This window comes from Phacochoerus africanus, chromosome 10 (genome assembly GCF_016906955.1).
Source record: "Phacochoerus africanus isolate WHEZ1 chromosome 10, ROS_Pafr_v1, whole genome shotgun sequence".
In the NCBI taxonomy this organism is placed as follows: domain Eukaryota; kingdom Metazoa; phylum Chordata; class Mammalia; order Artiodactyla; family Suidae; genus Phacochoerus; species Phacochoerus africanus.
In genome coordinates, this window is record NC_062553.1 from 56,000,401 (window position 1) to 56,025,985 (window position 25,585).

General features: G+C 45.5%; 2 protein-coding genes and 1 pseudogene across 4 annotated transcripts in view; 1 reads left to right on the forward strand and 2 right to left on the reverse strand.

The window, feature by feature from the left end:
* Positions 1-1,031: 1,031 nt before the first annotated feature.
* On the reverse strand, positions 1,032-11,314 carry LOC125137534 (nitric oxide-associated protein 1-like). 2 transcript variants are annotated; one of them, XM_047798300.1, is made up of 7 exons: positions 9,951-11,307; positions 8,886-9,050; positions 8,096-8,298; positions 7,124-7,255; positions 6,685-6,801; positions 5,182-5,302; positions 1,032-4,856 (listed from the first exon to the last, which is right to left on the reverse strand). In XM_047798300.1, the coding sequence occupies exons 1-7, from the start codon at positions 11,245-11,247 to the stop codon at positions 4,654-4,656; spliced, it is 2,238 nt and encodes a 745-aa protein (XP_047654256.1). In that variant the 5' UTR covers positions 11,248-11,307; the 3' UTR covers positions 1,032-4,653. The 2 variants fall into 2 exon arrangements, with proteins under 2 accessions (XP_047654256.1, XP_047654257.1); XM_047798301.1 differs by lacking the exon at positions 1,032-4,856 and having other exon boundaries at positions 4,880-5,897; positions 9,951-11,314.
* The window catches only part of LOC125137531 (DNA-directed RNA polymerase II subunit RPB2), a 49,190-nt gene continuing 34,875 nt past the window's right edge, over positions 11,271-25,585 (forward strand). Inside the window, exons 1-7 of one of the 2 annotated variants that reach the window (XM_047798291.1) lie at positions 11,271-11,313; positions 11,904-12,070; positions 17,317-17,389; positions 22,063-22,213; positions 24,288-24,400; positions 24,522-24,741; positions 25,379-25,537. In XM_047798291.1, the coding sequence (XP_047654247.1) occupies positions 12,052-12,070; positions 17,317-17,389; positions 22,063-22,213; positions 24,288-24,400; positions 24,522-24,741; positions 25,379-25,537 (735 nt within the window). In that variant the 5' untranslated portion in view covers positions 11,271-11,313; positions 11,904-12,051. Of the gene's footprint in view, positions 11,314-11,870; positions 12,071-17,316; positions 17,390-22,062; positions 22,214-24,287; positions 24,401-24,521; positions 24,742-25,378; positions 25,538-25,585 lie in introns of those variants that run through there. The other variant, XM_047798290.1, reaches the window with a different exon arrangement.
* LOC125137538 (M-phase-specific PLK1-interacting protein-like) lies at positions 15,159-16,008 on the reverse strand (annotated as a pseudogene).

Sequence of the window (25,585 nt, forward strand, 5' to 3'; positions counted from 1 at the left end):
GAAAGGCAGGGCCATTGAGCAAGTTCAGGGCCAAATTTGAGTTCTGGAGCTACTGGTTTTATGAATAAGTAGGCACCTCAGTTCCCCTGTGTTACTACAAGGACCAGAATGTAAAACCACAGCTTCTTTTTTAGGGTAGTTTAGCAGGATAACTCTTTGGGTGTTTGCATTCCAAATTTCCTGTGCATGTAATTTCCTTTTTTCTTAATCAGAATTGTGGGGCGGGATCTCCACTTGCAATGTGATCTGTCCGTGGTACTTGGCAAAGCTCCCGAGCAGCGTGCAAAGCTTCCCAGCCAGCCCTGAGAACACTTTCGGTTTAAAGCCACCAGGCGGGCACACGTGTTCAGGCGTGGACAGAACAGTTGACAGGACGGCAAGGGTGCAGCCCCTTTCAGATCCACACACGCCCTGGCTCTGAGCAGTGTGCCCAGGCTGGCCTCGTGGATGCAAGGACTCAGAGGAACTCGGTGACAGGAGCACAGGGCTTCCAAGGAAACGGTGTGTTTCCCATTGAAGGCCTTCAAAGTGGATGGCTTTGCTTTTCTGAGGTAACACGTTTTCTTTCATAATGTTGATCAATTCTGGCCTCTAGACCTGTGATGGGTTCTAGTATATAAAAGGAGTACTATGTGGTGGTTAAAAACTTGGGTGTTGGTGGAACTGTTTTGTATCCTGATTATGTTTGTTTTTTTTTTTAAAGCCAGTTTATACCAGTTCGTTTATTTAGCTCTGCAGCCATGCTGTGTTCAGCATGTCACCCCTTTTGTATTCATGGCACTTTATTTATTTTTTATCTTTTTAGGGCCTCACCCTCACCATATGGAAGTTCCCAGGCTAGGGATCAAATTGGAGCTACAGCTGCCAGCTCACACCACAGCAACACAGGATCCCTAACACTGAGCGAGGCCAGGGATCGAACCAGTGTCCTCACAGATGCTAGTCGGGTTTGTTAACCGCTGAGCCACGACAGGAACTCCCCATGGCACTTTAAAAGAAGTAAAATATGTGACATGATAGGACTTTTTGACTTCTATGTGACATTAAATGCAGCTTTATTTTTTAAAGTCCATGGTATCTTTCCTCCCTGCTTAGAACAGCAGCGTCTCCTTCAAAGTTGCTGAGACAAACAAAAAGGGGGAGACAGAAATCGTTAACTCACAACAATCACTTTTAAATAAAACCTTATTCACTTTAAATTTTTAAAATTTGGCCTCTGATGAAAAAACGGCTGCAGAAAGACATTTTAATACAAAACAAAATAAGTTTTAACTTTCCTCAGGCTGAACATCCCTTGATTTAGTGGCAGGATCCATTAACAAACTTCTGGTCCCCAGGAAAACCTATTACATGGGGTAGGGGATATGCTTGTATTTCACCAGGTCATGGATTACAACTTGTTTGGATTGCGCAGTGTAACCTGCTCTGTGTGTCCCATCACCATGAACAGCAAGCCAGCCAGTCATTAGGGCCTCACTGCGGAGCTCCCCTGCGTCTCATCTGCTTTAAGATATTTCCCATGCCAGGCAAGGAGTTGATGCGTTCACGTGTGCCTGCGTTTCTTGATCTGGTACTTCCTGCAAAATGGAGCTCAAGGCTGGTTTCCTGCAGATGACAAACCTGGAGGCCCTGCTGTGCCAGGCCCAGCAGAGCTGCTGGTGTCTCAGTGGGAAGGCACCCAGTGCTCGGCCAGCCTCTGGTCCCCTGCCCCGCCTTGCCTCCCCCAGGGATCTGTCTGGTGGAGCAAGAACATCATTTCATTCTTTCTCAGTGTTCCCTTTTCTCTTGGCTGCTCTCCTTAGGGGGGGTGTCTGCCCTTGACCTGCAAGAGTAATGCTTACACAGTAGACACCAGACTTCAGATTCACATGACTCCAACAGGCCTGCTCGTGCTGTCTCTGTCATGTAGTCTGCCACACAGACACCCTGAAGGGGCTGCGATAGCTGGAGATTAACAGTTGAGCATCATAGAGGAATGATGCCTCACATATCCCCTTCACAGCAGAGAGCATCTATGTTTCCTTATTTAGTACAGGACTTTCATGATCTGAACATTCCTGAGCATGTCTACAGCATCCTTAAATCATCCATGGCTTGGCACCTCAGGCTCCTATTTTCCAGAAGCTTCCTTTTTCCTCTCAGAGTCTACCCTCTGAGTAATAAACCTAGTGGAAGTATTTCTTTGGTCTTAAACTTGTTTAGTGGGGGTGAGGGCGTTGTGCCAGCTGTGCCATAATTTCTCTGTGCTAACTCCTGCATGCTGCCACCATGTAAATAATGGTGAAGAAAGGGCAGTCTTCATTCTTGGGTCAATGGATTAGTATTAATAAGCTGACTTAGAAACCAACACAGTAAGAGAGCTTTCTTCTAGCAAATCCCCTGTGCACCTCTGGATGGACCAGCAGGGATGCTGGGTTGCATTAGGCTTGCAGGATGTGGTGTAAGTTAACAGCAGATCCCAGCAGAAGTTCTCTGCTGTTGATGCTCGGGGGGCCTTTTTGTTGTAGTTTCTCAGGGCTGCACCTGTGGCATATGGAGTTTCCCAGGCCAGGGGTTCAGGGGCCTTTTTGGTCTGAGGTATGGTCCCCTCACTTTCCCGGCTCTCCTGCTTGTTTTTGCTGAGAATCATAAAAAGTTAGGACTGAGAAGTATTTAGTGTCAGTCCCTCATTTCAGAGATGTGAAAACAAAGACCCAAACAGATTAACTAATACAACAGGGAAACTTCAACTTAGTAAACTGCACTGTCTGCGACTAGCCTAGCAAGGTACCTTGGAACATATTTATGTATTATTGTCTTGTTTTGTTTTTGTCTTTTTAGGGCCAAACCCACAGTATATGAAGGTTCCCAGGTCAGGGGTCCAACCAGAGCTGCAGGTGCAGGCCCATGCCAGAGCGACAACAATGCCCGATCCAAGCTGCATCCGAGGCCTACACCACAGCTCACAGCAATGCCAGATACTTAACCCACTGAGTGAGGCCAAGGATCGAACCTGCAACCTCATGGTTCCTACTTGGATTCATTTCCGCTGTGCCATGATGGGAACTCCCCTTAGAACATTTTTAGAACAACCTCAGTCAAAACATAACCATTGAGTTTGGAGCTTAGAGAAACCTGAAAATATAAATTGGTGAAAGCTTAAACACTGCATCTTTGCTAGTTGAGGTCTAAGAGCCTAGAGACAAAATGAGGGAGGAACATCTCGCTTCCTACATTGTAAGTTATCAGGGTAAAAACAGCACCAGCTTTGGGGTTCTGTAGTTCTCCACCAAGGCTAGGTTTACCCTATTTCCTTCATGTCATGTAAAGATTCAAGCCTAACCTTCAAACTAGGAACAACAGATAGAAGTACAATGGTCACGATTTTAAGTTGTAAAATTAATGGTATTTCATTCGCTCCAGAAGAAAGGGAAAAAAAAAAAAAAATCCTACTACAAATCATTTTCTCAGCTTGGGGAGCTCCCACTCTCTCAAGGGTCGGTGTGGAATTGTCACTGGTACTTTGCAGTTGTCACAGGAAAGGATGGGGCAGGGGAGTTGCTACTGGCTTTTAGTATCAAGGCATTAGGGAGGCAGGTAGAGAACTACTTCTCGAAGATGCCAACCAGACGTCCATTCTGAAACACAACGCAGCTGAGACCTATAAAGCTTTACAGGTTGCCTCTTAAAATACTAACCATTTATCCCACGACGATGACGACGACCCACCAGTGAGAAGGGGCTAGAGTGTCATGCTGAACCAGAGTCCATGGAGGCTCCTAGATGTGTTTCAGGCCAACTTTCTCCACGAGCCTTCAGCTCAACCCTGGGACCCAGGACGTGACTCCCCAGAGGTTTCGCTGTCCACGACTCTAGTGCTCACTCTGGTCAGGACACGTGACGGTAAGACTGCAAACTGATGGAGGCTCACACAGCATTCATGGCAGTTGCTGATAAAACACTTGAAGTGCTCTGATCCTTGCAGACCTGACTGAGATATCCTGTGAGCCCTTCTCTGCCTGAGTTTTCAGGCACTTTAGGGTTATGTAAGGAGAACTACTTGTTTCCCAGTGTCCATTCTGCCCTTAAGTAATAAAACCCCACAGTCCCCATTGCCCTCTGCACCCCCAGCTTCCCTGTGGGGTGTGGCTATGTCACTGCTGACCTACAGATGCCGCTTCCAGCTCTTCCTCCTCCTCCATGGGGACGTTCTCCCTGATGCTGGGAAAGGATGACAACTCGAGCATCCTTCAATCTAGAGAAGGAAGCCAGGGTGCGTTCCCCAGGTGGGTCCTTGGATGACTACACGGAGCAGAGCCACCTTCTCATTTCCGTCTCCTTTAAGCCAATGTCTTCGGGAGAAACTGATATTCTGCCATTTGTTCATATGTCAACTGCTAAGCTGCTCCCTCAAGAAATGCCACCTGGTCTCAAAAAAAATGTAGTGGGAAGACTTGAGCAACGCTCATTTTAAGGTGTATCTCGATCAGGTACACACCCAACCAAAAATCACTTGAGCTTGCAAATTCACCATATTAAGAAGAGGCTCAGTCCTTGGTAGTCTGAAAAGGGTGGGAGTGGGAGGGGCTTCATCTAGTGACATTTACTACAATGCAGTGTACACTGTAGGTTGTGTAGAGTTACTCTTCAGTGTGAACAGATCAGTCCGGACATTTACCTCTTTTTCTTTTTCTGCACATTGTACACAAGGGGAGGAGGCTTCTTGGTTTGATAGGCAACACTTCTCTGGATTCGCGGTCCTTTGATGTTAACTATGTGGGGCAAGAGTGGGGGCCGGACTGTGAGAAAAGTTCCTTGAGGCATATGGCCTCGGAGGTGCAGTCTGTCCTTAAACTGTGGTGTTACTGCAACCCAACCTATGCAGGCACAGGACAGAACACAAGGTATTAGCAAGCGTTTATTATAAACAGCAAGCATTTTTTATAAACAGCAGCCACAGCTCCAGTGGAGACTCAAGGGGGGCTACTGGGGTCTTTCACTCTGTTCTTAAAAGGGCATACAGTGCATTTGAGTGAAGGTACACATTTATTATCAGGGTAGGTTTTACCTTATGAATAACCAAGTATATATTCCCTAAAATACTCAGCTTATGTCAGTGAAGGCACAGCTGTAGCAAAAATACTAAAAGCCATGAGGCCACTTCCCTTTACCTGGGAAGTAGTGCTGGTGTCAGTCAGTTACCTGCCGAGGAGAACTTGATGTCAGCCACAGCTTCGGATTCGCCCAATCCCTCGTCCAGGGTGATGTCCTCAGCAACAAGAGGAGGAAAGCCTGCCATTCTTTCTTTTCCGCCCACTGGAACCTTCCATGGGGAGGAAATGCAGATATTTGGAAGCTCCCAGTAAACCCCTGACAACTCCAGTGCTAAGTAAGGCACCGACAGGTAGTTCCGTAGAGAGGATCAAGAAAAATTCCTTTTAAAGAGTCAACTGTTGAAAAACTCCAAGTCACTTCTCGGTCATATGACAAGCCCAGGAGCTCTCTGAAGGGGCAAAACTTACAGATTCCATGGTCAAGGGCCTCATGTGGGCATCTGTCTGGTGGTACCGTCCAGACACCAGCCTCTTGTTTCATTAACTTACACTGTTGTATACAGTCCTCCCTCAAGCCTTACACACCATAACATGGGGCAGTTAAGGTAACATCCTTCTAAACACCTCATTCGAGCAGGCCTGGCTGGACAGAGATTAACCCCTGCCTCATTACAGCTCAAGGGTGCATGTATGAAACAGTAAGACTCAGCTTCTCTGTTCACAGGCGTTTCCACGACTCGGCAGGAACTGGCTCATAACCTATGTGTTTATTAACAGATGTCTCCGTGTTGAGTATTGAGGACACAAATACGGATGTTGCAGTGTGGTCCCCACACCCGAGGAGATCACCAGGTGGAATAGCACCTAAATAAATTACAAGGTAAGATTTTGCCCACACTCCTGGAAGGCTGAAGGGAGGAACAAGCAGAGCAGGAGTGAGGAGGGGGACCACGTGTAAGTGCCAGGGATGCTGGGATTAAGAACCTGGAGCTTCTCCACTCAGAAAAGGGCTTCTCAACTTCGGCACCACTGACCTTTTGGACCAGAAGATTCTTTGTTGTGAGGGGATGCCCTGGGCGCTGCGGGACACTTAGCTTCATCTCTGGTCTCTACCTGCTAGAGGCCAGGGAGAGTCTGTAACGTCCCCTCACTCACACTATCCAGTTCAACTTCCTGCAGTCATGTGACCGCCAGGCAGTTGAAAAGTGGCGAGTGCTAGTCAAGAACTCAATTTTAGAGTGAATTTACTTTTAATTAACTTATTTAAATAGCCACATGTGGCTACTGTACTGGGCGGTGTCACCTAGAGAAAACCCAGCTCTGTCACTACTCTAGGATCCGCTCTACCCAACTCTTTCTCTTCTGAGAGCCCAGTGTTCCCTGGTGGCTTGCTGGGTTAAGGAGCTGGGGTTCTCACGGCTGTGGCGTGTGTCCCATCCCTGGCCCGGGAACTTTTGAATGCTGAGAGCATGGCCAAAAATAAGAGCCCACCTCCCTTTAAAGCCACAATGCTCAAGGAGAACTGGTCAGGGGAGAGCCAGCTGACTGTGTGTGACAAGGATGGGTCTGTCCTACCAAAGCTTTCAGGGCTGTGGGACTGTTGCAGGGTGTGTTAAGCTGACTGTGCAACCATGAAAGCCTGTCCCCTCACCTTGAGTAAGGTGTGACCTGCGTGCTTCTGATACACAGTATCTGCCTTGTCCAAGGAAGTGATGTGCACGGGCAGGAAGTTGGAAGCCACAACTGTAAACCAAGCTGACTGGTTTCCCTTGAGAGAGAAAGATGGAATTTATTTTGCAGAACGAAAAACTTGCTAAACCAGCACATTACAAGCTATAATTTAAAGAAAAAAATTTCCCCATAAAACAGTAGCACAGGGCCACTATGTTCTCTGTTTTTTGTGACATTATCCCAAGTTTTTATTATGGACATTTTCAAACACACACACACACACACACACAAGAATGGTAGATCAGTCCCCACGTAGTTGTGACCAAGTTATCAATATCTTCCTAGCTTTTACCACAGATCCGCTTCCTTAAAGTAATGCCAATAATAAATCATTTTTCAGTAGTACAGAATTTACTTACCTGCAGAAAATCTATGCGGCCTATAGCACCCAAAAATAGAACCATTCCTGGTTGAAGCACAAAAGTTCTTGGAACAATGGCCTGTGTTGGCAAAACAATATTTACTTCTTTTTCTGTTAGAAGATTTAAAATCTGTAAAGCAAAGAACAGATTTTTTAGAGAATTACTTTCAATGAACATATGATATATTGTGATTTACTTGTAAGATAACATTACAATTAAAATTTAATTACAGGCTTCAAAGTATGTATTTCAGAATTTGCTTCATAAAAATATATTTTTTTTTTTGTTTAAATGAATCAATGTACAGCTGGCTATACTCTTGTTTCAGAACTTAATCCTGAGTAATGGCAAAATAACTACAGGGGTATGAACAGCAGTAGTCTCCAAATTCTGTCAAATCTGGAAAGTACTGAGGATCAATTCCAAGATATAAAGTGTGTTCTCTCAATTACATCTCAAAAATTCTATACATTTGTAACAAAATAATATTAAGCAGAGGTTTGTTTTCCTGCAGATACAACCGGGAGAATGTCAGAAGCATCTGTTCTTTGAAGGGAGTTCCTGTCATGGCTCAGTGTTAACGAATCCGACTAGTATCAGTGAAGACACAGGTTCAATGCCTGGCTTTGCTTAACGGGTGAAGGATCTAGCATTGCTGTGAGCTGTGGTAAGGTTGCAGATGAGGCTTGGATCTGGTGTTTCTGTGGCTGTGGTGTAGGCCGGTAGCTGTACCGCCAATTTGATCCCTAGCCTGGGAACTTCAGGGGACTGCAGGTGCAGACATAAAGAACCAAAAAAAAAAAAAGAAAAAAAAGAAAAAAGAAAGTGTGTTCTCTCCATCAAGCCTTCTAGGGAGCAGCAGTCTTCAATGAGTCAGAACCACGTCTAAGGAAAACCTCTTTTTCGGCCAGTTAAGCCAGCGCCCTCATAACTGAAAGTCCGTGTTTCTAGAAGACATTAAATACATACACAGTTGTCTTTGGTAATTCCGGGGGTGTCATAAAACCAGCGGACATCTTTCACATCTTGTGGGGTCAGTTCTATGCGTCTGGTGGGTTTATCAGCAACCATAACAGGATCATCGCCCATGTCAAAGGCAAGAGAATTGGCATCGAACTCAAAGGCAGCTTCCTCCTTCTGTTCTGAGCATGAGAAGGTCCTTCCAACTCTCCCTAGAACAAGTTATACTGAAGTCAGGAGGCACTCCTTTACAGCTTTGGACTTGAGACAATTCTTATGTTTGCCTGGAACAAGTCATAAGAGGAACTTCATATATGGAAGTGGGGTTACAATGATAGTTCTGCTTTATTTCTAAAGTCAGTGGGAGTCAGAGTCTTGTAATGATCAAGTGTGTGTGGCTGGCTGTGCACACTGCGGGGGGTAGTTGTGGAGGGGAAGAGTGCAGGAAACCAAACTGATGTTAGGAAAGAAAAGCTGAAAAAAGATACCAAGGAGAAGGTGATAATGCAGTTAAAGCCGCCACAGCTCAACAGCCTGTACCAGTCTGCAAGGCGGGGCCAGATTTGAGGGGAAATGCCTCTACTACTAACAATGGCCAGGTCTTTACTGGATTTCTCCAAGCACATACTATCTTGATTTTCCAAAGAGTAGCCTTGCCTCTAATGGGCCTCTGCATTCTGAAATGAGCAAGTGGTCTCTCCCCACAAACCTGGCCAGTCACAGAGAGCAGTAGTTCAGGCTGTTCAACAAAAAAATTTAATATGGACCCAACAAGAGTTTCCCTATAGAAGATGCTTACCTACTACATAACCATGCTTTTTTAAGAGATTAAGTTGATTTTGTTCTTGCTGACTAAGATCTTCTTCTGCTTCACCTGCATCTCTTTTAAGCCTTTTTTGCCTTTGAAACATTCTGTAAGGAGTTGGGTTGCAAATAGGAAACTTCAGAAGGTTTAATGTAGTACCTGAAACAGCAAAGAATAAATATGTTTTTATAAACATCATACAAAAACAGAAGAAACGATTTATGAGGGTGTACCCCACTTTGTGTACTGTGATTACTTCTATTCATTTTCATGACAACCCTCTCCAAAATTATCCTTACTTTACATATGAGAAAGCAGGCTCAGAGATTGGCTAACAGGATCAGCCAGGATTTGAATCCCACATCTACAGGCCTAATCTTTTTCCATCTTCTACATTCTACTAACTAGTGTAAAAGCACTTCTGTGTATCAATCAACCAGCGTGCAGGATAGAGAAGTACAGCTTATCAAGCAAAGTTAAATCCTAGTTTCAAAGTAACAAGTAGTTCATTTTGCCAACTGCTAGATACAAACAGGGTGACACAAGGATCCATTTTGCAGGGACTACAGACATCTCCCCCAAATCACACAGTTGACATTTTCCTCAACAAAGCCACACATCACGTTGCATTAGTGAATTATTCAGATATTAAATGTGCACAGTGTACAGATTTCATAAATAAACTCAAGCAAGACCCGAGCAGAGGAGAGAGGTTTAGAAAGTAAAAGGATTAAACAGAGCAACATACAAAGAACTAAAGCTACGAGGGAAACCTCCGGGAGACAGAGTACACGGGGCGTTGTCTTCGGGTTGGTCTACAGAGAGACCAGACCACAGACGTACTCCGCTATGTTTGTTGGAAAGTTAGTGCAACATATACCGAATTTCCAAGCGATAAGCTGACAGGGAAGAGAAATAGGACCCAAGTAGGTAGGGGAGGTTTAAAGGGGAGGCTCCAGCCTCTGGTGGACATGAAGGAAGGAGTGCTAAGTGCTTAACCACCATCAGACCTCCCGCTTTTCGGAAAACCAAGGGGGTGGGCGGCGCCCTAAGTCTCACCAGGCCAAGCGGAGATGGTGGCCCTGTCGATAGCCTCAGCGCCCTTGGCGATGCAGTAATCGGACTCCAGGAGCGTGTTGAAGAGGGTGGACTTGCCAGCGTTGGTGGCGCCAACCAGGTAGACGTCGCCGCGGTAGCGCCAGGAGCGCTGGAGCGCGGAGATCAACTCTTCGACTCCGTAGCCAGTCTTGGCGCTGATGAGCCGCACGTCCCTAAGCACCGCGCGGGACTTGGCTGAGTGGTTCGCCTTCTCCGCCTGGTCCTGCGGCAGCTTCTGGCCGGGGTGTTGGGACCTCCGGGAGCCAGGGGGAGGCAGGAGCCCGACGCGGGCACAGTCGTCCCACAGTCGCTCCCGGATGCGCTGCCGGTATCCGGGGGCGTCCTGGGGCAGCAGGTCCACCTTGTTCCCCAGCACGATCAGCTGCTTGGGGCCCACGAGCGCGGGCAGGTGGCGCAGCAGGGCGTCGGGCAGATCCAGCAGGTCCACCATGTATAACACCAGGGCGGGCTCGGGCCGCCGCAGCGCGGCGCTCACGAGCTCCAGGTACTTCTCGGGACTCACCTGCAGGCGTAGGGCGCGCCGGTGGTGCACCAGCAACCAGCAGCGCTGGCACACTGTCCTCGCCAGCCCGCCGTCCGCCTGAGCCGCCGCGCGGAGGAACTTCTCGCTGGGCAGGTAGCCGGGCACGCCGGGGTCCTGGCAGTGCAGCTCCGCCCCGCATCCCGAACAGTTCAGGCCGCTGGGTGCCACCGTCGGGTCCGGGTGCCCCACGACCGGTTGCGCCCGCTGCACCCTCCGAGCGGCCCGGAGCTTCTGCTGGCGCCGCTCCTCCCGCCGCTGCTGCATCTGTCGTTCGTTCTCTTCTTGCCGCTGCTGCACCTCTCGTAGCTGGTCTTGGAGGGTCGGTGCGGGCTCCGGCTCCGGGATGTACTCGGGGAACAGAAAACTCTCCTCTAGGTCGACCCTTCCTTCGCTGCCCCCAGTCGCAGTCCGGTACCGAGAACGCCCCCAGCCCAGGGCCCACGGGCGCTGGGATGAAAGGCTGGCCGCACATCTCCTCTCCAGGAGCGCGTCCTGGAGACCAAGGCGCGCGGCCGTGGGAGAGGCTCCCTGCAGGAAGCCGCACAGCAGCCTAGGAGCGAGGCGCGTGGGCAGCATGGAGACGTGGGCGCGGGCCAAGCGCAGGCCACGGTTTGCACGCGCACTGCGGCCCCAGCTGCTTGGTAAACGGGAAAAGCCTGGGACGACCAGAGAGCTGTCATTGGTCGGCGTCGCCCTTCGGCTCCTCCTCCCCATTGCATCTCGTGAGATCTCGCGATGAAGCCGCTGAGGCCAGAGAACCCACCTAAGGCGGAGCTAAAGGTAAGGGAGGTCCGGGCTCGGCGGGGTTGGCCAGGTCAGCCAGCGAGTGAGGCTTTGGTCGGGCTTCGGCTGGCTCAGAAATCGCACTTTTTTTTTTTTTTTTTGTCTTTTTACCATTAGGTTCCCAGGCTAGGGGTTGAATCGGAGCTGTAGCCACCGGCCTACGCCAGAGCCACAGCAACGCGGGATCCGAGCCGCGTCTGCAACCTACATCACAGCTCAGGGCAACGCCGGATCGTTAACCCACTGAGCAAGGGCAGGGACCTAGTCGGATTCGTTAACCACTGCGCCACGACGGGAACTCCAAAACCTTTTTTTTTAAAGTTTTTGCAACTGAAAAAATAAAGCACAACTACATCCTTTTATTAACAAATCTTATTGTCTCCAGGGGCTACTATTTGTGCAACAACTTTGCAAAACAAGGCTTTTCATTGGGTAGCTGCGAGGCGGCCCCGCGGGGCAGCCACAGAAGAGTCAACCCCCAAACTGCGCATGTGTAGCACTAACCTTTCGCAGGCCTTAGCCTACTTTCGCGCAGGCGCAAACCTTACGGCGGCTTCTTTGTGGGCGGGGTTTCGCGGGAGCCGCAGGGTATTCTGGGAGCGCCGGAGACGGAAATCACTTTGCCTGGCGCTGCGGACGGCGGAGGCTGCTGGCGACGGAGGCTGCTGGCGGTGGCTGCTGGTGGTGTTCTGCGTTTGACTTCGAGGATTGGGAGCTCCGGGGTCGTGTGCCAACATGTATGACGCGGACGAGGGTAGGTGACCCTTTAGAACACTGCGCGGCGAACCGTCGGAGGGGGGAAACGTGGGAGCCGGGCGAGTCGAGGGTTTGAGGCCTTCTTCCCCGCCCGCCGCGCGGGGTCTCCAGGCGTTTTCCCCTCCTTCCCTGGGCCGGGGACGAACTAGGAGGGTGGGCCGGCGGGGAGCGCAGCATTTATAACGTTTGTTGTCTCCACTGGCTGCTCCTGGAAAAGTGACACCCCCATCCGCCCGTATTGAAATAGCAGGCGGCTTCTGCGACCAGTACCGGTGTTTGGGGTTCATCTGAAGCAAAGGGCTCCTCGACTTCCCTTAAGGTCAGAGGTAGTGGATTTATTGAATAGTCGAATGTTTGAACGTCAGCTTGTGCCGGGCGATGTGCTAGGCTCTGCAAATACAGCCGGTGCAGAGAATACAGGGTGGGAGGGGGGATTGGGCTTGTTTGGCGTCCTTCACTTTGCTTTCCGCTTAAGTAAATTATCTTGAGAGATGACTTTTTCACTCAACAGGGCTAATATATACTCATTTTCTTTTTACATATAGCATCTTTAGTGTGTACCGCTTTTTCGTTATATGTATGTGTGTATGTACATATATGTATTTTTTTCTCCCTTTTTTGGCGGCCCCACGGCATTTGGAGTACCTAGGCCAGGGCTCAGATCCAAGCTGCAGCTAACGAACTAAGCCACGCCTGTGGAAACTTTGGATCTTTAATCCACTGTGCTGGACTGGGGATCCAACCTGTGTTCCAGTGCTCCCAAGACGCCTTCAATTCGTTAGCCTACGGTGGGAACTCCTCTAATGCTTCCTCTTCCATTCTCCACAGCTACTGTTTCAAACTTCATTTTCTTCTAGCTCCCAATCTCGTTGACACTCATATTTCTCCTTATTCCCTCAGAGAAAGTTGAAGCAAAAAATTAAACTCTACCGTTTAAGCTTCTGTTTCATTTTTATTCTTCATTTAGAAATTTATCAGCATCATTGTATTCTTTTTTCTTAACTGCTATCTCAGAAAAAAAATTCCGAAAAATATATACCTTTTTCTTTTTAGGACCGAAGCTTTGGCATATGGAAGTTCCCTGGGCTGGGGTTGAATTGAGTTGCAGCTGCTGGCCTACAGCACAGCAATGCCAGATCCTAGCTGCATTTGCAACCTATGCCACAGCTTCTGGCAGTGCTGGATCCTCGTTGGCCAGGGATTGAACTCACAGCTGCTCTGTTGGGTTCTTAACTCATTGAGCCATGATGGAAACTCCTCAGAAAAGTGTTTTTAGCTAAATTTTTTTTTTCTTGGCCAGCCCAAGGCATGTGCAAGTTCCTGGGCCAGGGATCTAACCTGTGCCACAGCAGTAACTAGAGCCACTTCGGTGACAACACAGGATTCTTAATACCCTGGGCCACCAGGGAACTACATTAGCTTAATTTTTTGAGTAGGTAATATGTTCTCATTTCTCAAAAATGTTGATTAAGGTCTTATTCTTGTCCAGTGTCTGTCCCTTGTAAGCTTTCCTCACAGTAGCTAACTGGTTTGTTGAGGTTTTTGTCTCTAGATGCTTTATGCATTTGCAGGCAAATAGAGAAGGGATTCTCTTCTTCCCTTTTTACAATTAAAAAGTAACATTCACGATTTTCTGCACTTTTTTTTGACTGCACATGTGACATGCAGAAGTTCCTATGCCAGGGATCAGACCTCTGCCACAGCAGTGACAACACAGTGTCAGGTCCTTAACCTGATGAGCCACAACAAAAAGTCCCTGCACTTATAAAATTTTGATATATATGCTAGAGGATTTTCATATCAGTACATAGCCAGCATCTTAAACACTTTTATTACCCTCTAATGCCAGATTTTGTGCTTTGGCTACATTGGCCTTTTATTCCTTGAATGTCTTTCACTGTGGAGTTTTGTGCGCACGTCTTTTCTGTTTGGAGTACTTCTTTCTCCTCCCGTCCCACACCCACTCTCTCCTTCTGCCTGGTTTACTCCTGTTTAGTCACACGTGAGGTCTCTCCTAACCTCCTTAGGTCCTGTTTGGGACTGCCCATATTACTTTGTTCTTCCTCTTAATTGACTTTATGTTGTCTGCACCTCCCTAGTAAGTGACAGTTTTTGAGGACACAGCCATGCTTTGTCTTGTTGAAGGTGATGCCTCCAATGCCTGGGACATAGGAAACAGTCGTACGTAGTCAATGAGTGTCTGATGAGTGGACGAATGACCAAATGTTTCCCTCACAGATTCCCTTTCCTTCACATGACTCTAAAGGGTTTTGGGGTTTTTTTGCTTTTTTTTTTTTTTTGTATTTTTGCCATTCTTGGGCTGCTCTCAAGGCATATGGAGATTCCCAGGCTAGGGGTTGAATCGGAGCTGTAGCTGCCGACCTACACCACAGCCACAGTAACACGGGATCCGATCCATGTCTGAAACCTACACCATGGCAATGCCGGATCCTCAACCCATTGAGCAAGGCCAGGGATTGAACCCAAAACCTCATGGTTCCTAGTTGGATTGTTAACCACTGAGCCACAATGGGAACTCCCTAAAGGGGTGTTTCTTAACAGCCTGCCTTCAGCCTGCCTTCTTGTAAACTCTACATTCTCTCAACCACTGGTTAATGGTTCTGGACTCATAGTAACTTGTTTGTTTATTTTTAATTTTTTTTAATATGAATAGAAATTTCCTTTATTCTTTCTTTACCCCCGTTCCTTATGAACAAATATAGAACTGTCTACAGCACAAAGGATGGTCTATTTTATTTTCAAAAGTAGTATGCAAAATATATACTTACAAATTCTAACCACATGATTATAAAACATTACTTTAATAATTCTTCTTTAGCATATGACAAAAGCGCAATTAGCTAAAAAGACAAATGTTTTATTTTAAAACATTGGAAAAACATTAAAAGACAAATGTCCATTATATAACCAAGAATGTTAAGTATTTGGAAACTGTCAATCTTCTAAAATGTGGTAGGCACTTCCAGAGGGCTAAATATTGCAAATTATCCTACCATACATCTTCTTTAATACCAAAAATACTTGATATGATGAAAGAAGACACATCTAATTACTCAAAGTCACCAAGTTAGGGTTCAACTTAATTACAAGCAAAAGTTTTGTCTAAGATGTTCCTGACACATGAAGCTTCCAGCTGAATTTCAGAAATGTTAACAAAAGTATTTTCCTTTTTTACCTGTGAATGTTTGAGTACTGCTGTATTGTTGGCTTATATCCACTTACAGACACTGGTTCTAGGCCAGCCCAAGGGTCTTCAAGCATTGAAGGCTTGAAATAACTTTCCAACTCATTAGACATTCTCTTTTCTCTACCACGCCCTGATCCAAATGGCATAGATGTCCTTGGAGAACCCTCATAGAGGATCCAGAGTAATCCACGTAAAGGGAGTCTTAGTACCATACCTGCCATACAGTAAGAGCTCGGCAAATGCTGGCCAGTATTACCTGGGGATGGGTCTGCTGTGGCCCTGGGGAGTAGCCGAATTGCTTCTGGGACCCCGAGGGGGGACCTGGAGTAATTGCCAGGGTAGCCTCCAGGGGACGGCGACCCGAACCGGCCCCCAGGGAAGCTGCCACCGTGTCGCAGAGAGTAGCCGCTCCCGTAGGGCCTAGACCTGGGCCCGTACCCGTCCGGCAGGGACGGCGGCCGCGGTCCACCTCCACCGGGGATACCTCGGAAGCTGCTCCCACTCCCCCAACCTCCTACACCCTGGCCGGGGTAAGGAGGAGTCGGGGGTTGAAAATTCTGTCGGTGCATCTGAAGAGACGGAGATGGCAACGAACACCAGGGCCTCGCAGGCACATTCTCTGGACTCATAGTAATTTAGACTCTTAATTTGCATTTTGTATTGATTTTCAGTTGCCTACTGCATATATTTAAAGGGGATACATGATGTACAAGTCTAGCTAAAACTGCCTTCAGCATTACCTCTCCTTTTCTAACCTTACTAGCTTCTCCTGTGTGGATGGCTGTGGTTATAGCATCTTGTGTGCCATCAAGCCCAGAAGTCACTAAGCTGTGTTGGATACCTTTGTCTTTTTTATCCTCCCATCCCATGTATAGGAATCAGTAATTCCAGACTATTCAGGAAGTATGTATATATAATTTGTTTTGAATATGTATCAAATTTTGAATCAGAGATCTAAAGTTTTACATACACACATACATATGTCAGGATAAGAAAACAAAAATATGCATGGAGTTCCCTTGTGGCTTAGTGTATTAAGGATACAGCATTGTCACTGCTGTGGCTCTGGTTATAGCTGTGGCTTGGGTTTGATCCCTGGCCCAAAAACTTCCACACACAGTGGTCTTGGCCATAAAAAACATGAACACTTATTCTTTTATGTAAGAAGATGAGACTAACATTAGGACCACTGCACACGGATTCTTCTTCAAATGCCTTGTGTAAATTCCTGCTGCATAACTACCCCAAAATATGGCTGCTTAAAAATTATTTATTGTGTTCATGGATTAAATGGGTCAGGAATTTGGACAGAGCAGAGCAGGAGTGGCTTGTCTGTTGCTTGATGTCAGTGGTTGAATTGGGAAGACAGACTGCATGTTGACAGCTGGGGGCTGGTGACCTGGCAAGTTTACTCATGTGTCTGGCCCCCAGCCTTGGAAGGACTCAAGGACCAGATTGCTGACTAGAGCAGTTGAATGTGACCTCTCCGTGGGGTTTGGACTCCCTCACAAGTAGAAGTTCTGTTTTTTTTGTTTTTTTTTTGTCTTTTTGCATTTTCTGGGGCTGCTCCCATGGCATATGGAGGTTCCCAGGCTAGGGGTCTAATCGTAGCTTTTGCTGCTGGCCTACGCCAGAGCCACAGCAATGTGGGATCCAAGCTGCGTCTGGTGACCTACACCACAGCTCACGGCAATGCTGGATCCTTAACCCACTGAGCTAGGCCAGGGATCGAACATGCAACCTCATGGTTCCTAGTCGGATTTGTTACAGATTCACATGACTTGCACTGAACTTTTCTCATGAGGCCTCTTCATGTATTGAGAGAATACCTGTGTAACATGCACGTACTTACACACAGACCTGTGAATATTATTTCATTGTAATTCACGTAATCACTGAAACTTTAGAGAAGTGGAATAAAGGAATCGTTTTTTATTTAGTAAAGTATAAATGTTTTTCTGCTGCTTCGCATCATATGTGAAGATGTGATTAGTATTTATTGCAAGTGAAAATGATTTTGTTTTTGCTTTTTGCAGATATGCAATATGATGAGGATGATGATGAAATCACCCCAGATTTGTGGCAAGAGGCATGCTGGATTGTTATTAGGTAACTTTTTTTTTTTTGTCTTTTGTCTTTTTGTTGTTGTTGTTGTTGTTGCTATTTCTTGGGCCGCTTCCGCGGCAAATGGAGATTCCCAGGCCAGGGGTTGAATCGGAGCTGTAGCCACCGGCCTACGCCAGAGCCACAGCAACGCGGGATCCGAGCCGCATCTGCAACCTACACCACAGCTCACGGCAACGCCGGATCGTTAACCCACTGAGCAAGGGCAGGGACCGAACCCGCAACCTCATGGTTCCTAGTCGGATTCGTTAACCACTGCGCCACGATGGGAACTCCTAGGTAACTTTTTAGACCAATCTGATTGAGCTTTGGAAGACATTGTAAGTTACATGTGGATTTCACGCTTCTTCTGTTCTTGAGAATAAGATGTGTGTGAATGTGCTACATGAGGGCTGCTTTGTCCTTTATTTATTTATTTAAATATTTAACTTGAGCTTTTGAAGCATTTGGGACCTGCGCAAAGGCTGCACAAAGAATTCACTTGCTTACTCACCCACACCCACCACATGTTAACCTGATGCTTTATTTTCTTCATTGTCGTTTCAGAAAAGCGTTTTTTTTCCCTGAAACGTTTTAAAGCCAGTTGCTTACCTAAGAATGTTCTTTTATTACACAACTGTAATATGAGTCATTAAAATGAGGAAACTAATGTATTAATCTTATTTAACCTAGAGACCTTTCCCAAATTTTGCCAGTGTCCCATGAATGTCTTTTATAGCAAAATAAGACATTTCTGACCCTGGATCCAGCATAAGATCACGTATTATTATTTTTTTCTTCTTTCATATTTGTCCACACCTGAAGCATATGGAAGTTCCCAGGCCAAGGATCAAATCTGAACTGCAGCTGTGAATCCTGCCACAGCTGCAGCAACACCAGGTCCTTAACACACCATGCCACAGTGGGAACTCCTAAGATCACATAATGAATTTAGTTTTCATGGCTCTATATATATAGTTTTTCTTTCCTATAATCTAGGCAGTTCCTCAGTCTTCCTTTTTTCTTTCTTCTCCCCAAACCTGCCATCTCTCCATGGCTATCCATGTCCTCACTTTTTTTTCCTGACCTTGACATTTTTGAAAAATACAGACCAGTTACTTTTCAGACTACCCCTCAGTTTGGGTTTGTTAGATTAGATTCAGATGGAGTTCCTTGGTTGCAAAGTGGATTAGGATCCAGGCTTGTCCCTGCTGTGGTGTGAATTTGATGCCTGGCCTTGGGACATCCACATGCTGGGGACGAGGTAGCCAAAAAAAGATTCAGGTGGTTACTTTTGCACTCAGTGCTTTATTTCAGGAGGCACGTGACATCTGTTCCTGCTGCTATTCATTTGATTTCTTGATTTTCTCATTATATTAAATGGATGAAATTGCAGTAGGTTGTAGTATTTCAACCCACATTCCCATTCAATTCTGAGTGTAAATAGCTGTAATAAAGTTAGTAAGCAACCTTGCATATACGTAAGCAAAGTAACTTTTGAGTAGTGAAGTAGCATCCCGCCATGTTGGGATATAAAGTGCCACAGCTCTGCTCTTCCCAGACTACCAGTTGCTTTGTCTCTGATTATGCCTCTCTGAGCACCACCATCTCCACGGTGCACATCTTCTCAGTTGAGACTCTTTCTTTTCAAAAAACACATGCTGCTTTTTTTTTGGGGGGGTGGAATGTGTGGCATATGGAAGTTCCCAGGCTAGGGGTTGAATTGGAGCTACAGCTGCTGGCCTACACCACAGCCACAGCAACGCAGGATCCTTAACCCACTGAGTGAGGCCAGGGATCAAACCCTCATTGTAATGGATACTAGTCAGGTTCATTACCACTGAGCCACAGCGGGAACTCCCTTCGAAGAACACATGCTTCTGACAGTATACCGGTTGTATTTGGAGCAAAACCAAACCTTTGCTTAATATTATTTTGTTAAAAATTTAGAGAGTTTTTGGGATGTAATTGTATTTATTTTTTCTATTAAACATGGTCTGTAGGAATTCCTACTGTGGTGCAGTAAGCTAAGAATCCAATTGCAGCAGCTTGGGTCCCTGTGGAGGTGCAGGTTTGATCTCCAGGCCAGTGCAGTGGGTTAAAGGATCCAGCTTTGACACATCTGCGGCATATGTCGCAGCTGTGGCGCAGATTCAGTACCTCGCCTGGGAACTTCCATATGCTGAGGGTGTGGCCTTAAAAAAAAATGGGGAGTTCCTGTTGTGGCTCAGTGGTTAATGAATCCGACTAAGAACCATGAGGTTGCAGGTTCGATCCCTGGCCTCACTCAGTGGGTTAAGGATCCAGCATTGCCGTGAGCTGTGGTTGTAGGTCGCAGACGTGGCTCAGATCCCGCGTTGCTGTGGCTCTGGTGTAGGCCAGAGGCTATAGCTCCGATTCGACCCCTAGCCTGGGAATCTCCATATGCCGCAGAAGTGGCCCTAGAAATGGCAAAAAGACCAAAAAAATAAAAAAAGGGGGGGGGGGGCGTAAACACTTTGAATTGAGCTGTTTGTATCTTATAAGATGTTTTGAGTATTAAAACACCAAGAGACTAATAGGAAACAATAACCGGCTAGATATTTGGGCTAATGCCTATATAGTCTTTGATTGCTGGAGAGAAAGAATTTTTTTTTTTTTTTTTGTCTTTTTGCCATTTCTTGGGCCACTGCTGCAGCATATGGAGGTTCCCAGGATAGGGGTCGAATTGCAGCTGTAGCCGCCGGCCTACGTCACAGCCACGGCAACACGGGATCTGAGCCACGTCTGCGACCTACACCACAGCTCAGGGCAACGCCGGATCCTTAACCCACTGAGCGAGGCCAGGAATCGAACCTGCAACCTCATAGTTCCTAGTTGGCTTCGTTAACCACTGAACCACGATGGGAACTCCGAGAAAGAATTTTTTAATCTTAGCCAAAAGAGTGTTGTTTTCAACTTACGTGGCACATTGCTCCAGGATAAAATACTTTTATTTCAGTAGTCATTACTTTTAACATTTGTTACAGAATAAAGTCCTGTTTGATGTTTACATTTTAACTGATTATAGGTGCCTTGGCTGTTGAGGTGACATTTTGTTTTTTTCACTGTTTAATATCAGGTGATCTTCCCCAAGCGTTGTGAATGTGATATTACTTAATATCCAGTGATTTCAGTCAGATGACTTCCTGTATAGCAGTTAGGATGGTAGTAACCATAAATATGAACTATTCATATAGTTCAGATGTTTACTTCATTCAACGGATAGCATTTGAATGAAGAACTGTTCTAATGACTTTGGGGAAAGTAGCTTTGGGTTCAGCTTTTTGAGAGAATGAAACTTGTCCATAGTTTTGTAAAGATTTCTCATCATCATTTGTCTGTAGAAACCGTTGCTGTTTATCTTACAGCCAGCCAGAGGCTTCCATGTGCTTCTTACGTATCAGTGGCTGACCCACATGTCAGAAATTCCTTTCCTGTTAACTCCCAGTCTTTACTGAAGGGAACTGCACTTGACACAGGGGTGACTGTGTACTGTGTTCTCTACTGAAGGACCTAACTTCTGTAGTGGTGGCCACATAGTCGAATACTGGTCGATTGAATCTGTGGGACCTTGACTCCCAGCAGCCAATGTGTAGGCTGGCCAGTGACCTGCAAGGTGACCTGATGATGCCAGCATTGGAGGTTGCTGACTAGTTGGCTGTCTCAGAAACTAGATGTGAGGCTGAGGGAGTCAGGAAGGCAAAAAGACAGAAAAATAAAAAAAAGGACACTTGTAAATTCAGACTTCCTTATAGTTTTTGTTTTTGTTTTTTTAATGGCCACACGCTCAGCATACTGAAGTTCCTGGGCTGGGGATTGAATTAAATCACAGTGGGAGATCCTTTAGCCAGGCCAGGAATGGAACCTGCATCTCTGTGGCAACCTGAGCCACTGCAGTTGGATTCTTTTTTTTTGGGTCAAATCGGAGCTGCAGCCGCTGGCCTACACCAGAGCCACAGCAACATGGGATCCGAGCCGCGTCTGCAACCTACACCATAGCTCACAGCAACGCCGGATCCTTAACCCACTGAGTGAGGCCAGGGATCGAACCCGCAACCTCATGGTTCCTAGTCGGATTCGTTAACCACTGCGCCACGAGGGGAACTCCTGCAGTTGGATTCTTAACTCACTGTGCCATGGCGTAACCCCCCCCCCTTATAGTTTTTATGTTGTGCTTACATCATTTTACCCATAAGTGTAAGTCTCATTTAACTTATCAATTCTACAAAGAAAGTCTTTCCAATCTCTCCCCCCCCCCCCTTTTTTTTTTTTTTTTTGCTTTTTAGGGCCACACCTTCGGCATATGGAGGTTCTCAGGCTAGGTAGGGGTCAAATCAGAGCTACAGCTGCCAGCCTATGTACCATGGCCACAGCAATGTGGGATCCAAGCCAGGTCTGCAGCCTACCCCACAGCTCACGGCAGCGCCAGATCCTTAACCCACTGAGTGAGGCCGGGAATTGAACTTGTGTCCTCATGGATGCTAGTCAGGTTCGTTACCACTGAGCTGCAATAGGAACTCCCAGTCTCACCCCTTTTACGTAGAGTGATGCATGTAGAGTGATTAGTATTTGTTTAATATAATGATGATGAAAATGGGGAAATAGCCTAGAAATTACGACTGAACTATAACCGATCATGAATTCAAATATTTCCCCAGTTCCTATTTTGATGAGAAAGGCTTGGTCAGACAACAGCTGGATTCCTTTGATGAGTTTATTCAGATGTCTGTTCAAAGGATTGTGGAGGATGCTCCACCCATTGACCTACAGGCCGAAGCTCAGCATGCTAGCGGAGAGGTGGAAGAACCGGTAAGATGGCGCTTCTCTTAAATTAGCTTTGGTAGAAGTATTGATTGGAAATTTCAGCCCTTCTCTCACCTGGCCTTAAGGTTAAAAAAAAAAAAAAAGAAAGTCTGTAGGTGGTTTTAGTAGTGTGTTTGTCTTCAAGCAGCTCCTGACTTATTCTTACAATGGAGAGATGCATTTTTGCAAGTGATGCAGCCCCTGATACTTACTCAGATAGTAGGTATTTAATAGACAGAGGAAACTCACAGAGATATGATGAACTACTAAGGGAAGCAAGCCAGAAATAGTTACATTGCTTCAGAAAACCTCACTTTTTTCTTTCACAGTATAAGGACTCACAGTGTAAGAAAAAATATGTGAAGGACTTTTTCCATTATTTTTTTGCATGAAATACATTATCATAACAATAGAAGACAAAAATAACTGACTTCTCTGGCACTGTGTTGGAAAAATGGGTGTAAAATGCCTTTTTGTACTTAAGGCATGTGTTCTTCATGTCTTTGCAAACCAAGGGAGATTACAATATAATCCACCATATTCATGGTGCTGCTGGAGAGTGAGTACTGCTGGAGGAAGGGCCCCTCAAATTGGGGTATCAGAACCTAGAGGAAGAGATGGAGGGACTTGAACTGACACAAAGGGTGTTTGTTTCAGTAAAGGTATTTAATAACTTCAGCAAAAAATGCTGGTGTATTTGGCTCATGGATGGAATGGGGACCATAGTCACTATATTGTTTGTCAGTATATCTGTTTTTAACTGGTGTCAGTGGAAGAGGGAACCAGATTGTCATAGGCTGTGGGTGTCACTGGGGCTCTTGGGGAATTGTGGAAAGATTGTCAGGTAATGCACCTGACTGAAGCATTATTTTAAAGTGGTTATTTTGGGAGTGTACATTTGGAGTGGGAAGAGGCTGGACACAGATTAAAATCTTGGACTACCTTAAGTTTCAGAAGATAATGTCCTAGACAAGGGTGACGCTGGACATGAGTTGGATGGCTGGCTTCCCGTTGCTTCATTGTCACCACCAGTTCTCTTTGTTCTGTATCCCTACTCCAGTTTGGGAAATTGGGTATCAGTATTTTCCTTCAATGGTCTGCTTAATTCCGCCTTTTCCTTTCCTGAGGTTTCATTTTTTTATTTTTTTGTATTTTTGCTATTTCTTTGGGCCGCTCCCGCAGCATATGGAGGTTCCCAGGCTAGGGGTTGAATCGGAGCTGGAGCCACTGGCCTCCTCCAGAGCCATAGCAACGCAGGATCCAAGCCGCGTCTGCGACCTACATCACAGCTCACGGCAACGCCGGATCGTTAACCCACTGAGCGAGGGCAGGGACCGAACCTGCAACCTTATGGTTCCTAGTCGGATTCGTTAACCACTGCGTCACAATGGGAACTCCCTGAGGTTTTATTTAGAGAGTAATCGGCTACCCATTTAGCCCTGGAAAGTTTTCATGGATCTTGTATTATTGGGTAGCAAATAAATAATTAATTGAAAACTTTTTTTTTCTTTTTCTTTTTCTTTTTTTTTTTTTTTACTGTGGGCTGATATATAGTTAGCCAGGGTAGGAAATTCTAATTCTTTTATGTAGAATAATAATTAGGATTTTCTGTATGTTTAATTGAAGGGTTAGGTTTACTTTTTTATGTTCTATTGATTAAATGAGAGCACATTTCTAATTGTATGAATTTATCTTTTCTTTGTTTTCTGGTAACTTGAGAAACCTGACTTGAACTAAGGAGAGGAAACATGAAATGGCTATGTAGATCATTAATGCAAATCTATTTCTCTTGTTTGATATGAACTCAGAGCATATGGTATGTGCTTAGTCTCTGTTTATATAATAAGAGACTTATTAAGTCTCTTTTTGTCTTCCACGTTAAGAGAGCGATGAAGCATGAAACTTGACATCTAATGGAATATGGATGTTGACTTTGCATGGTCACCATATTAGTAAAGTGAATTAACTTTGGCATTTTCTAGAGCTGTTTCTACTCAAAATGTTAATGTTGATCAAAGGAAATCATATCTTTTATGGAAAAAATTACTTATCCTTTTCATGGTTTTTGGTTTCATTTTAGCCAAGGTATTTGCTGAAGTTTGAACAGATTTACCTCTCCAAGCCTACCCATTGGGAAAGAGATGGAGCTCCTTCCCCAATGATGCCAAATGAGGCCAGGTTACGAAATCTCACGTAAGATACTTCTTTTCTAGCAACTGATGCTGAAATGCAATTCAGAAAATGTCATTTTAACCAGTTGAGTATGTGAGCAAATACTTTACTATAAACTTGTGATTTGTTTTTATTTTCAAAGGTACTCTGCTCCGCTTTATGTTGATATAACAAAAACAGTCATTAAAGAAGGTGAAGAACAACTCCAGACGCAACATCAGAAAACTTTTATAGGAAAAATTCCAATTATGCTGCGTTCAACTTACTGCCTATTGAATGGCTTAACAGACCGTGATCTTTGTGAGTTAAATGAATGCCCCTTGGATCCTGGTGGCTACTTTATTATTAATGGATCAGAAAAGGTATAATCACATTATTTTAAAAAAACTACAAAATGTTAATTAGATTTATATCTTGAAAAAGTTGAAATTAAAAAGTAAACTTTTGGAGTTCTCATACTGGTTCAGTGGAAACAAACCCAACTAATATCCATGAAGATGTGGGTTCGATCCCTGGCCTCACTCAGTGGGTTAAGGATCTGGTGTTGCCATGAATTCTGGTGTAGGTCACAGACACGGCTCGGATTCCGAGTTGCTGTGGCTGTGGTGTAGGCTGGCAGGTGCAGCTCCAAATTGACCCCTAGCCTGGAAACCTCCATGTGCTGCAGGTACGGCCCTAAAAAGCAAAAAATAAAAATTATCCTATACAAAAGTTTACTTTTTATTTTAATCTGGAAGTGGCAGTTGAATTACTAAGGAAGTGACACCTGAATTTATATTAAACCAAAACTTTATTTGCCATATATTATATGCACTAGAAATTTTTTCAGTTGTTTCAACTTACATATTTCTGTGAAGCATTTATGCAGAATGGAGTATGTGAAGTTTAAGAATTGATGTTTCAGTGACTCCATATGGTGAAATTAAGATGCAAATTTCACTCTGCTTTCTTCTTCAGGGATTGTGGGTTTTAAGGTTATAACTTTTATTGTTTATATAGGTTCTGATTGCTCAAGAGAAAATGGCAACAAACACAGTCTATGTGTTTGCCAAAAAGGACTCTAAATATGCCTACACTGGAGAGTGTAGATCATGTCTGGAGAATTCTTCTCGACCCACCAGTACTATCTGGGTTAGCATGCTGGCCAGAGGAGGACAGGTAAGGGCTGTGGCATGATACTGTTTGGGTTTATTCCTTGTGGTCTAG